Source organism: Brassica oleracea, chromosome C3 (genome assembly GCF_000695525.1).
Source record: "Brassica oleracea var. oleracea cultivar TO1000 chromosome C3, BOL, whole genome shotgun sequence".
Taxonomy (NCBI): Eukaryota; Viridiplantae; Streptophyta; class Magnoliopsida; order Brassicales; family Brassicaceae; genus Brassica; species Brassica oleracea.
In genome coordinates, this window is record NC_027750.1 from 17,130,294 (window position 1) to 17,143,541 (window position 13,248).

The 13,248-nt window shown below is 37.3% G+C and overlaps 2 protein-coding genes across 2 annotated transcripts; one reads left to right on the forward strand and one right to left on the reverse strand.

Annotated features, from left to right (window-relative positions):
* The first annotated feature begins 1,680 nt into the window (after positions 1–1,680).
* Positions 1,681–5,068, forward strand: LOC106328515. The gene is made up of 10 exons (XM_013766968.1): positions 1,681–2,126; positions 2,213–2,280; positions 2,352–2,429; positions 2,533–2,645; positions 2,736–2,795; positions 3,254–3,355; positions 3,433–3,964; positions 4,045–4,250; positions 4,321–4,484; positions 4,641–5,068. Exons 1-10 carry the CDS (start codon positions 1,966–1,968, stop codon positions 4,774–4,776), a joined length of 1,620 nt encoding a protein of 539 aa, XP_013622422.1. The 5' UTR covers positions 1,681–1,965; the 3' UTR covers positions 4,777–5,068.
* A 1,046-nt stretch (positions 5,069–6,114) lies between these two features.
* Positions 6,115–9,592, reverse strand: LOC106328034 (casein kinase I-like). Its single transcript, XM_013766391.1, has 16 exons — positions 9,309–9,592; positions 9,048–9,179; positions 8,898–8,971; positions 8,746–8,815; positions 8,592–8,647; positions 8,453–8,524; positions 8,281–8,375; positions 8,133–8,199; positions 7,931–8,060; positions 7,636–7,854; positions 7,409–7,551; positions 7,162–7,336; positions 6,988–7,078; positions 6,746–6,903; positions 6,455–6,643; positions 6,115–6,353 (listed from the first exon to the last, which is right to left on the reverse strand). The coding sequence occupies exons 1-16, from the start codon at positions 9,384–9,386 to the stop codon at positions 6,294–6,296; spliced, it is 1,809 nt and encodes a 602-aa protein (XP_013621845.1). The 5' UTR covers positions 9,387–9,592; the 3' UTR covers positions 6,115–6,293.
* Between the last annotated feature and the right edge of the window lie 3,656 nt (positions 9,593–13,248).

Genomic DNA, 13,248 nt, shown 5'->3' on the forward strand with positions numbered 1-13,248 from the left:
ACATCTCATCACTAATAACCATTCTGAATTAGATAGGTGGTGCAGTGCAGAACTCGGTTTGTAGGTTAAGATATGGTTGTTGCTTGCCCAAAAACAAGTTTATGTATTATGTTTTAATGTTTTGAACCTTTTGAATGTCTGAATCTTTTGAACCATTTGAGCTTTAAGAAGCTCAATGTAATATAAATTATGTTTCTGTTTCAAAAGAAAGAATTCTAATTAGTTTTTTTTTTTAAAATCGTTCACAAATCTACTCACGAAAAACACTGCTTAAATTGTAGCAAAACGAAACAAAAGACGCGAAATAAATTGTATATGTTTCATTGCAATTAGCAACTATATAATTGTAGCAAATACGGGGTAACTTGCCACAAAATAATCGGCGCTACTTCGTAGCAAAATTGCCATGTAACAATCGTGTCAAAACGGTAGCAAATTGACACGTTATCTTTCGTAGCAAAGTCGTACCATTTTACAACGGTTTTGCTATCTACGATCGTAGAGCTACGATTTTGAGAAACGTGGCTTTTCGTAGCAAGACCTCCATATAGCTATGAAAAAGACCCATAGCCTCGTATTATCGCCGTTGCTATTTGCGGTTTTTTACTAGAGAACGAGAGTTGGTCTACGATTTTAATTTTGAACATATTCAAAAATTATCTCCATAGCCTCATCGGATACGCAATGAGAGTTGGTATTAGATTTTAATTAGACATCTGATAGTTTATCGCAACGAGAATTGAATAACTTATTACTGATAATTGAGCTCTAGAATAGTTCTTAACAAACTCTTGGCATATATTGATTTATGTTTTGAATCTCTTGTTTGATAAATTTTTGAATCTAACACTTTACATATCTATTAAATTTCTGCATGTTTTATTGTTTTCTACTTTTTAGCTTGACTTAGCTTGAAACCATAGATATATTGTGTGATCCCAGTCCCTATGCATTTGATCCTTAAGTACTACGATGACACTCTTATTTGAGAGAGTTGCTTGAATTTAATTTGAGCATATCAATCATCGCTTACATTAGTTTTGCTAAGAATTTTTTTTCTCTATCTCATTTGATCATATATTTGAAGAATGGTGGAACAAGAGTTTTTTGCTGCTCGACGTGTACACCTTCAAAAGCTCACTACATACACACTTGTTGAGAAGTCCATGAGCCTCTGAAGTGGAACCCATGGTGAAGAGGAAGAATTGGGGGAGGGGGAGAGCGGGGGGGGAGATATTAAGGATTTTTAGTCTACGACGAAGAAAAAAAAACTACTCATAATTAATGAAACGTCTCCTTTCACTCATTAACAAAAGTTTATGAAAATTAACATTTGACTTCGAAGTGTTTATTTTTTACAACGAACGGCTATTTTATTACTCAGATTTGAAGTGGTCTGGGTAACCAGACCGGAATAGGTTAACCAATGTAACAAAACTCTCTATGAAAAGATCTCGCAATCTTAGTTAATGAATTCAAAATTCCATTATGTGGTTTTGGAATATGAGATATCTTGAAGTCTGGAAAACATATATACGTCTTTATAGCCTCCATTCTGTTGCAAAATTTGGCAAAGTTGGAGGCACCTTTAGCATCGCGATCAAATCCTTCTTTGACTTCAAAGTGTTTAAAAGGGCTGAGTAAACACAAGTTCATGATTATTTTGGAAAACGTTTAGAGGTTTTTAGTTTACTTGAAAACTGAAACTTTTTTGGCTTATTTTAAAAATATCAAAATTTAAAAGGCGTTTACCCCAAGTTTTGTCCATTACCGATTATAGTATTGAAAGTGAATTAGGTCCCGATAGTGCTCCATATGTGGGCCGGGTAATAGTTCCAGAAACAGAGATAGTTGGGCCGGGCAATAAATCGAGAGAACGGCCCGATCGCTTACGAAACGAGACGGTCGTCTGTGGAAAACGCAGCGAAGGGTCTGTGGTGGCGGTTAAACGCAAGGAGGAGAGAGATGGACGACGACAGGATCCTAGAGAGAGAGAGGCTACAGATCGAGCTGATTCGCGAGCTTGATTTCGAGGAGCTGCAGGTGGAGGAAGTCGAAGAAGATTCTCCAGATTCCGACGAAGATGATCTCGCTGCATTTCGGGTCACCTCCCACACTCGTCTTTCGTGAGCAATCTCTTTTCCTCTTTTCCTTCTTTAGATAGCGAATCTATAAACAGTACGTTTGTTCATCTCTCTCTATGACGTGGCAGTGATAATCTCGGTGCTGATGAACTTATTTTCAATCCAGATGTTGCTTCTCTACACACCTATCTTGGCGGTATATATATATACTGATTCTCTTCTTTGCCGAGTTGTTTTCTTGCATTTCTCACATTTGAGTTTAAACAGAGGTTGAAGACACTCCAAACAGAATTGCTTCTGTGGATGGAGGCACCGTTTTGAAGCTCCCCCTTTTCTATCTTGAAGGTACTCTCATAAACAGAGTTGCTAACCCGAAAGTGTACCATTTCCATTAACAATGTTTGTGTAAGACTAAGCCATTGACAATGCTGCTTTTCCAATACTTCAGGAGTGGTTCTATTTCCAGAGTCTACACTTCCCCTTAGGATTATCCAGTCTAGCTTCTTGGCTGCTGTTGAGAGAGCTTTGAACCAAACTAATGCTCCATGTACTATAGGTGTGGTAGGTCACTTAAATCTTTTACTTTAATTGTCTTGGGTTCTTTTAAAGTTCATGTTCAAAGATTTACATTTTATCCTTTTTTATCTTTAGATTCGTGTTTACAGAGAAGGTCATCAGTTCAAGTACGCCACTGTTGGTACAACCGCAGAGGTAATATAGGTTTCTGTTAGATGTTTGGTCTCATCTCAAAAATGTTTCAGGTTTTGGGTGTGCTTTCTTTATGTTCTTGACTGGCTTTCCTATAATTAGATTTGTTTTGTTATAGTATTAATTAGGTTAGAGCATTTTAGACCTCTTAGAACATCTGCCAACTGCAAGCACATTTCCACCTGTCCGATAGTATCAAACTAAATACTAGAGTTTTGAATGTTGAGTTGCGGAATCAGATATGATTGGTTTAGCACTAACAAATACCTAAGAAGGAAAAACATTTTACAATTGGAATCTACCTAAAAACTACTGACTTAATGATTCTTTCCGCAATGTTTCTGGAGCTATGTTTGAGACGGGGGATCTTGATATAGGAAGTTGGGAAGTTTTGTTTGTGAGAAAAGTTTCGATCTTCATCTTTTTGCTATGGAACTTACTATTCTCGGTGATAGTAACAGATACGACAATACCGTCGACTCAGTGACGGCTCATTCAATGTTATTACTCGTGGACAACAACGGTTTCGTTTAAAGCGTCGCTGGACTGACGTTGAAGGATTCGTAAGGACAACCCCTTCCATATATACATCTTTGCGTGTTGCGGAAAAAAGCTTTTCCTTATTAAATCATTCTTGCAGCCTTGCGGAGAGGTTCATATTGTTGACGAAGATGTGCCCTTGAGGACTCCCAGGGATGCGTTTGGGAAGCTGGTTCCAGTAAGCAACCTGCGAGGTCGCTGTGACTCGAGTAAAATGTCTACATTTACACCTCACAGAGATACGGACGAACAGTCGGTAGCAAATTCCGAAGAAAGTTTTGAGGGTAGTCTTACTCTGTCAGAGAAAAGACTTCACTATTCAGCAGTTGACTCACTTATGGATGGCTGGACGAGTAGTGATGATGATCAAGTAGTCAGAACATCTAATATCCAATCTAGTGCAGCTCATTCGTACAGCTCTAGGTCCATTGGATGTTCTGGGCAAGATGACAAAAATGAATCTGGAAATGGCAAGAGTCCTGTTTCACAAGGGAAAGGTCAAAAGCATTATAGGCTCACAAGTTTCCGGGAAAAGACTGATCTAAATAGATTCCGTATGGCCCCAAGAGCGTTTTGGCCACACTGGGTGTATCGGATGTACGACTCATATCATCTTGCTCAAAGAGCAGCTGGTAAGTTCCTTATTTGTTTTGATCGTTTTCTAATAGCGGCACAAACGTTGACAGTCTGCTAATGCAACGATGATATACAGATCTCTGGAAGCAGATCGTTGGGGTTCCAAACATGGAGGCTGTAGTGAATAAACCAGATATTTTGTCCTTTTTCATCGCTAGTAAAATTCCCGTCTCTGAGTCAATTAGACAAGAGCTCTTGGAGATTGACGGAGTCTCTTACAGATTGCAGCGAGAAATAGAATTGCTCGAGAGCTTTGATCTTGTTCGATGTAAACACTGCCAGGTAATGTGAAAAACTACTTCCTCTCCGTAGTGTATTTGGTTTACTGATACGTTTTTTCATATTACTGCAGACTGTTATAGCAAGAAGAAGTGACATGTTGGTTATGTCTAGTGATGGTCCTCTAGGTGCCTATGTAAACCCACATGGCTATGTGCATGAGATAATGACCTTTTACAAAGCAAATGACATAGCGCTTAGAGGTAGACCAGTTCTAAAAGACAGCTGGTTTCCTGGGTAAGAGTTTTATCATTAATGTTTGCCTTTTATCTTTTTTTACATGTACTTGCCACTATACTTAGTCACTCACTTTTACTTTAAATTAATTGGTCACAGCCAGACCCGTAATTTTTCAAGTGATCAACCATAATAACTCTTTTGTATGTCTCTTAGGTACGCATGGACGATTGCAAACTGTGCAACGTGTGAAACCCAGCTGGGTTGGCTTTTCACTGCGGCAAACAAGAAGTTGAAGCCATCGTCTTTCTGGGCAGTTCGGAGTTCACAGGTTGCAGATGACATGCGCTGAAAAAGTATTACATCACGCCTTTATACCAAATTACCATATAAAAAGGTTTCTCCACCTTAAACTTCCCCAAACTGGTACTCTGCATCCTAGACTCCTAGTATCCTGATTAACATTACAGAATAGCTTGTGAACGCAGTAAGCGGACTATAGTACAGATCCTATGTCGTAACAAACAGCGCGAGGATTTGATGTTTTCATCAATAGGCATAAATACAATATATCTATATGTATACACATGAAAGCAAGACGGTACAAAGTTCTAATAAATTCGGTTAATGCTCTTAACTCTTAAGCATTGCGTTGCTTAACAAGGGAGTTTCTAGTTTTAGAAAATCTCTTGAATATTTGACATATCAACAAAAAGTGTTACTGTTGTTTTTTTTTTTTTTTGAGAAAGTAAGAGCATCATTAGCAATAAGTTTCTTGCATAGAATCTCTAAACAATATTTAATGACTACTTTAAAGTTAGTTTTATTATGCAATTAATTTTAATCAATAAAAATGAGATGAACTAATTAAAACTGAACATGTGGTAGAAAGTCTCTCAACATCTCTCAAAACAGGTACTCTCTTTGCTTTTCTACCTTCTCTTTTTTTGCTTTAGATTTTTTTGTTATTATTTAAGTGTGAGAAATCTTTAAAGAAACCATCACTGCTGATGGCCTAAGGGTTGTGGACAGACTTGTAAATATGTGATAAGATGATTATGCCAACACCGAAAGTATTTCCGGACGGATTAATCTTGCAGACAGCATTTGAAATACTAGATTCTCTTGTAAGAGAATATTGATATTACCATTCAGATTGTCTTTTAATATTTATCTTTCATCTTCATTCTTTTGACAATATAGTACGGCCAAAAAGATTGTCCACTTATCTTGGATACAAGCAGTAATTTTTAAGCTTACCATAAACCATTACATTTCTGGGGTATACTCCATTCTAAGCAGTAAAGAAGCTAAGGATGACGATCAAGTTCTTGAGAACACAAATGCCACAAGACCAGCTACTACTACTGTCTGCTGGATTCCTCATAATCAAAAGTTCCAAAAAACCCTTCATCTTTGTATTCCTTGATTCCTACATGATTAACTTAAAACAAGACAACAAAATCACAATACAAAGCTTCGAAGGCAGGGAATAGTAAAATACTATAAACAGCCATCTCTTGTTTAATTCGAAGAGTCCTATCTCTCTCCATTACTGCCCCATACAACCAAACTGTGACTCTTTTCCTTCTAGCAAGATAAAAACATTACTTGATGATAATATAAGACTAAGCTACTCTTTTCTATTTAATAAGTTTTAACCAGCTTTTCTTCAAACAAGTCGTCCAAGTTGAAAAACAGTCGATACACTACATAACATCAGTAATGAATACATATGTGATTCATCCTTTGCTAAAATATTCCCCTAAGCCCCATATAGCATCACTGATCACAACGGTTGTTCTTTCACACTGAGCGGATATATGACAAAAGCTAAACTGAGTTTCATTCCTAACAGAAACTACAACTTCATGAAACAGTTCGACCATAACAAATAGATGAAATGTAAAGATTCTTGCTCCACTTTTCCTGCAGAGAAAATATAAAGGACTACAAAGTTAAACCACCAGGAAGGTGGAAAGACAAATAACAACAGGAAAGACAATAAGAGGGCAAGCCGGCACACAGACCTTGACATGATTACTAGGAAAAGCAGAGGTTCTAAGAGTCTCCTGTGTCTCGTCGGTAGGCTTCCTCCTAGGCACACTGAGAACAAAGGCAGCCTGATCCCAAGTTGCAGCAATTGATGTAATTCGGTAGCCATTATCCCATCGACGATGTATACCTTCACTAGGGTATAGAAAATCTAGTTCTACTACCTGCATCACAACAAACAAACGAAAAACACATATTATCATATGATGTAACAATTCCAAGTGCTGCATGATTATATTCCGAAAAAAAAGAAACTTTTACAAGACCTGGTCTGAAAAAGCAGCTCCACGGGACATTACAATCCCCCATTTGCTTCCAGCAGTTGCCATTGATGTAACGTAAAATCCTTCCCTCCACTTTTTGTTTATCCACTTGAAGGGAAATGAATCGCTGACTTTGTAGGACTGCTGTAAATACGGGGTCCCTGAATACAAAGGATGAAAGGTGTGAGAACTGACACGAAACGGAAACAGCTGTTATGCCAGCATTCAAAAAAACAGAACATTACCCTTGGACATAACCACAAATGAGCTCCCATTGTCTGCTCCTGCTACTGCCGTAATATAATAATTCTTTTCCCATTGTTCCATAATCCATTCCTACAACAAAATGCACAAGTTGGAGAATGTCGCAAATGGAAGTGACATGAAAAAATTGGAATGAGAAGAATGAATGATTCTACCTTGTGGAGAAAGCTCGGTGAAAGCTGATAGACTTGAGCCGTACAGCCAGTTCCTGCATCCATGATTACAGCCCAGAGATTCGAGCAAGAAGCCACACTGCTAATTAATAGCCCATCGTCGTTTCCTTTCTCAATGTGCTGTGGAAGCCTTATATCAGCAACGTTATAATGATATCTGCACAAAGATAAAAGACAAGTCAGCTGCAACAGTTCAAGAACTATCAAGTAATATAATCCAAGATGGTACCTTTGCTTCATTGGTCTGTGAGCACTGTAAATGCTGATCCATTGTGTAGCTGGCATTCCCAACCTGACCTTCTTTGTTGGTTGTTCGTCCTCCTCCTCATCCATTGTCAACCTCCCTCTCTTTTGACCCACTTGATGAATGAGCTTCACACCAGAAGCAAAAACAAACAAGCTTTAGGCAGCAGAATCTGGGATAAGCATGTCATAGAGTAGATCACACTAAACCACCTTCTGTGCGCCATCAGTACTTATTGGCCTAATATCTGGGTTTGGGCCGACTACTCCATCGAAAAGGGAAATATACTTAGCGTAGTCAGGCTCCTCGTCAAACTTCAAATTGACCACATACTCAACAAACTGACGAAAAGGTTGGGGGCAGAAGCAACAAAGAGTTTCTGGGGAAGTAGCCATCTTCTTTTTGCAAACAAGGAAGCCTTTGTTCTCTCCCTAAAACAAGAAAATAAATATAAAAGGAAAGAAAGATGCAAAGAAATAAAATCAATAACCTTTTAGAGTCCCCAACCTGGTAACCTTGCCATGGAAGCCGGCCTCGAAGAAGGAAAACTAGAGTGTAAGCAAGAGATTCCAGGTCATCCCTCCGACTACAAGTTCTCCCAAGGTGAGCATGTACGCTAGCATAACGTACTGTTCCTCTGAGAATGCAAAAAGCCAACACATTAATAAGAGGTATAACTGAAGTCCTAATAAGATTCAATCTAACTTACCTAAAAACATCAGGACGCTGGTCATATTCAACATGTTGTCCAGTGGCATTATCACGCCATTTGATTGCTGCAAGATTATTAAAGTATTGGATAAGAAACACAATGACGACAAACAAAGTACACCAACTCTTATTACACAAAAATGTACCTAAGCCGAGGTCTACAAGGAAAAGTTTTTTCTCTTCAGGAGTTCCAGGAGGCCCAAGCAGAAAATTCTCTGGTTTTACATCACCATGCACATATCTGCCAGAAACAGGAGTAACTGGTTAAAGAAACAGAGTTGCCACCAAATTAAGCAACAGTTAAAAAAAGAAAATTACCCCTTAGAATGCATCTTTTCTAAAATGGATATTGCCTCAATGGCAATGCATGCAACCATCTCTGTTGACATCCTGAGTACCAATATAAAAAGGGGTCAACAAAATCTTCAGATGGTACAATATAAAATAGAATACTAACGCTTGAGAGGTACTATTCCAAACATCCCATAAGCTAGGCCCTAGAATATCCATAACCTGTATGAAAGATTTTAAAAAAATCTGAAATTAGTTAAACCGCAAGTAGATACGAACCAAATGTGAGTTTATTCAAAACTAGCTAAAAGTCAACATACCATCACGTAAAATTCACCTTGCCGACCTTTAAAATGAACTCGGGGCACACCGTGACTGCCACCAAGTGCACTGAACAACAAAACAGATGATATTAGAAATCATATTTTTTTTTATAAACCAAGAATTCAAACAGAGGCAGAAGAAACCGCACTTGTAAACTTGCCACTCATACGGTGGCCCATGGTTACATCCTTTGCTGCTTGTATGCTCAAACTTCAAAGCCACCTGCAAAAGAAGAAGACAGAGCAATATGAAGGCAAACAAACGAAGATGGTATATTTGGAAACACAAATCAACAAACCTCCATAGCACCGGGGCCAAATCTAGAGTTAACAGTGGCCGAGCCCATCTTTCTACCAACATAAACTTGACCAAAACCTCCTTTGCCTAGTTTTCTATCTAGTTTGTACATTGGGGAACCACCAACTTGCACCTGCAAAAACAGGAGTGGAATTGAATCCCCAAAGTTAACAGCTTTCTTCTGATCAATGACAATGCAAGAGATAACAGAAGGAAAGGAACCAACTTTTGTAGAAAGAAGAAAAAAAGGCAAAGCTGAGACCTTTTCAGGAAGAGGAGGGGTGTTTCCTCCTTCATCGTCAGGCAAAGGTGCTTGACCACCACTCTCGAATTCATCCATCTCTTCTCTCAAAACCCCTAACTTGTTCTCTTCCCTCTTTTCCTTCTGTCTCCCTCCACCAACGGCGTCCTTTCACTTACGCAACTCTGTGTTCTCCTCAAAGCAATTGGCTTTTCGTTGCCCCGCTCAGGCATCGTACTACGTGTTGTCGTCCAAGTCAGTGAGAAAGAAAAGAAATGAGCTTCCAGAAACATCGAGGGTTAATAATCTTTGTTCTAAGTAAAAAGTGGAAATTGAGATACCAAAGGGTAAAATCCCCTGTTTGTTTGGAATTAAGCTAGCCATTAGTTGGACGAGTTAAGAAAAAAAGTCGGAAATTAATCAGGGACCACTGGGGTCTAATTTTTGTATTTTTATTATAGAGAGAATGTGTGATATATCCAAAGAAGGTTCAAATTAGCTATTGTTCATGGTTTGGAAATGGTGAAAAGGGATTAACTGATTTGCTTCTCCTTTACGAAAGAAGAATCAGCGTTTGTACGACGCGCGTGTGTCAGAGCTCAGAGAAAGAGAGATTTGGTTGAGGCGTCTGCAGAGGAGTTCTGCAGACTAGGTCTGACACAAGGAGGTGCGAGAAGCTATGATTTGCTGGGTAAAAAAGGGAATCGTCCTCATTATGATGACAATTGCTTCGGTAAGCTTGGTTGCGTATTGGATACTGGAATTGGTACTAGGGTTTATAGAGTATAATATATATCCTTAGCGGGATGTGAGGGATTGGTGAGAAAGGTAAAGAGAAAACTGTGACTGAAAGTTTGGTGGTTAGCAACTCGTTTGACAGTGTTCATTATCTCTTAGAAGAAAGGTATAAGAATTTCTGATAAAGTTTCATCAAATATATTTTTCGTTTTTTATTTTGTAGACGAAAAATAACTAGGTTAGGCTGAAACTTGATATGTGAAGGTGATACGATTTATGTATTAAGTTTTTGGATATTGTTTTTTGGTGCAGGGAATGACTAGCTTGTTCAAATTTCAAGCAATGGAGTATCTTGTCAGATTTGTCGTTGGTGACTGGAGCAGACTTGCTCATGGGACATGGAAATTCAACATTGATCGCACAGAAGTGAAATATGATGTGTTGCTGAAGGAGAATGAGACATACGACGCCTTGGTGGAGATGGTTAGGGGCAAATGTCGTTATTCCCTTCTGAGCATGTCGCCTTGACCTATGACTTCCCGAAGAGGATGAAGATCCCATGAGACTACACCACACCGCCTGTGGACATACTTGAAGACGGGGATGTGGAGCTCTTCATGGCAGTGAGGATGGACTTTGTTAATTTGACGATGTGCGTGTCTTTCGGTAACGAGGATGTTGGTCGCTAGCGGACAATGCGTGGAGAGGAGTTCAGACTGACAGAAGACCGGACAGATGTAGTTCCGCTTAAGCCAATCCCTTGGAGAGGTATGTTGCACCTCAATAGATGATGTTGACCGTTAACAGTTATATTTATAGGTTAACTTGATTGATACTCCGCACAGGTTTCCCTGCGGGAGGGTATCTGCAAGTTAGTGAAGAAAAGTTGATGACCATCTGCAGCAGGGAGCAGACTGATGAAATCCGAAGGAATGTTGTGCATCTGACAAGGAGTGAGATTACCCAACCACTAAAAGACATTGATGTTATCACTTCAGAGAGCGATTATTCAGATGAAATGGATGTTTTCACACCAAATGCTGATGGTATTATAAGGCTGTAGAAAGTGGCAACAAAACAACCGGATGGCGCAAACCTGACCTTGGCCATAGATATTTAGTAGATGAATTGTCTTTATTCAATGCGTCTCTGTCTCTGGGAAAACCACTTTAACTTAACTGATAAAATAAAGGTGTCATCGTTAACTTATTTCGTAGTTGCTACTGATCATGTTCTTGGCGGAGGTAGGGGATCCTCTAACAAAATAAAATGAAAAGTGTCTGAGCCAGCAATTCAGCGGGGTCAATTCTTGGACTTTCAGATTGGTTCAGGTTCTGGGAATGCAAACATTGATGGGGGCAATGGACAACAAGAAAGAAGTCAATGAGGCTGATGATTTTGATATACTAGTAAATGCGGTATAAAACGATAAATAAACACCCAACATTGTGTGTGATAGATAAGTGCAACAACTAGCGTAAGTTCATGGGCATAACTTTAACAAGACAGTTAGTCGGTAAGGTCTGCGTAGAATTTCAGAGCCAACTGCTTAGCGGCTTCCGGGAGAACACGAGTAGTAAAGGCCTTACAACCATCGACACTGGCTGATGTGTGAGCTTCAATCAATAGCACAGTCGTGACTAATGCATCGGTCTGGCATGTGCGTAATTTGGGGGATTCCCTTACACCTGGATAGAACGAATGCCATCACACCTGCATTGCCTTCATAGTAGTCAGCTGATTTGAGGACAAATGAGATAAGGTTAGCAATTGGGTTAAGCATTTTGGTTCTACAATTAACTACAAATTTGATTCATGATTCTTAAGTATTTTCTCGTTTATCATTTTAATCCATAAATTTTTTAAATTTCATAAATATTTCAAATTTGTTTTTATAAATTCAAGTTTTACACATAAAATAAAATAAAAACTAAAATAAGATTTAAAATATTTATAAACTAAAATTATACATAATTATTTAAATATTACAACAACATTAATAGTCTAGTGAATTATTTCGGAATCTCCAAAATATTTTCCAAACAAATTTTGTGTAACCGAAGATAGATCATTACGGAAATAATTTATGGAATAATGTAGTATTTTGATTATGTATTTTGATTATGTATTTTGATTTATAATTTTATATTTTAGTGTAGGATTTTATTAATTAATATTTTGTAGTATTTTTATATATGCTCTAGTTATTTATAAGTTTTTAATGGATTTACATTAATTATGATAAATATAAGAACCATATTGTGAAATATAAATAATTTTGAAGTTACGTTTAAAGTTTTGTTTTTGGAATGTAACACCTTGAAACTTTAAATATAGAATTTTGCAAACTTCAAAATATATAGTATTTTTTGGAGACGCTCTAAGAAATTAATATATCATATTTGAATATGTCATTTCATAAAAATAGATTATAGAGAAATACTCTACGATACCATTAAAAAGTTTTAATCACAAAAATAGGTTTCAAAAGTCAAAATAACCAAAATAATTTCATTAAAAAGATAAATACATTTTTGCCATAGGCTTAAATAATCTAGATTAGATTTGGAGGGCTTTGATTTTATTTAAAAAAAAATTAAGATGTAAAATTTAAAATACTAATTTTAATAATATTTTTAAAACAAATTTTGGATTTCAAATTTATAAAAAAAAAATTGAAGAAAATGTTTGAAAAAAACATTATTAAGAAAAAAGTTTCGTATATTGAATAATTTTATTTTGAAATAAAAGAATTATTTATAATGGAGAATGACTTGATTCAAATTGGAGATGAAAATAGACTCAAAGATATTTCCCTGGACACCAATTTCGTATTTTAATTCCATCTAGAGGGTCTCATTTGATTGGAAAACTTTTGACCTTCGATTCTGTCTCAAGAATGTAATGTGTTCATACATTGATTCTTCTTCAAGTATGATTGATCTATATCATTTTCTCCTGCTTCTTAAATCTCGAAAAATAATTTGGAATATTGATGACATTCTTCTTTAGGTGTCTATCATTAGCGTGTTATTTGTTGTCTCGTTAACCTTAACATGGAAAACCCAATGGGACAAAAACCATGATAAGGAAAAAGAGTACAACTACGAACATCATCATATTCTCCCCTTGGAAGCATCATATTCGGGAGATGTATTCTCATCATATATATATATATATATATATATATATCATCCTTTTAGGAATGGATATAAACATATTC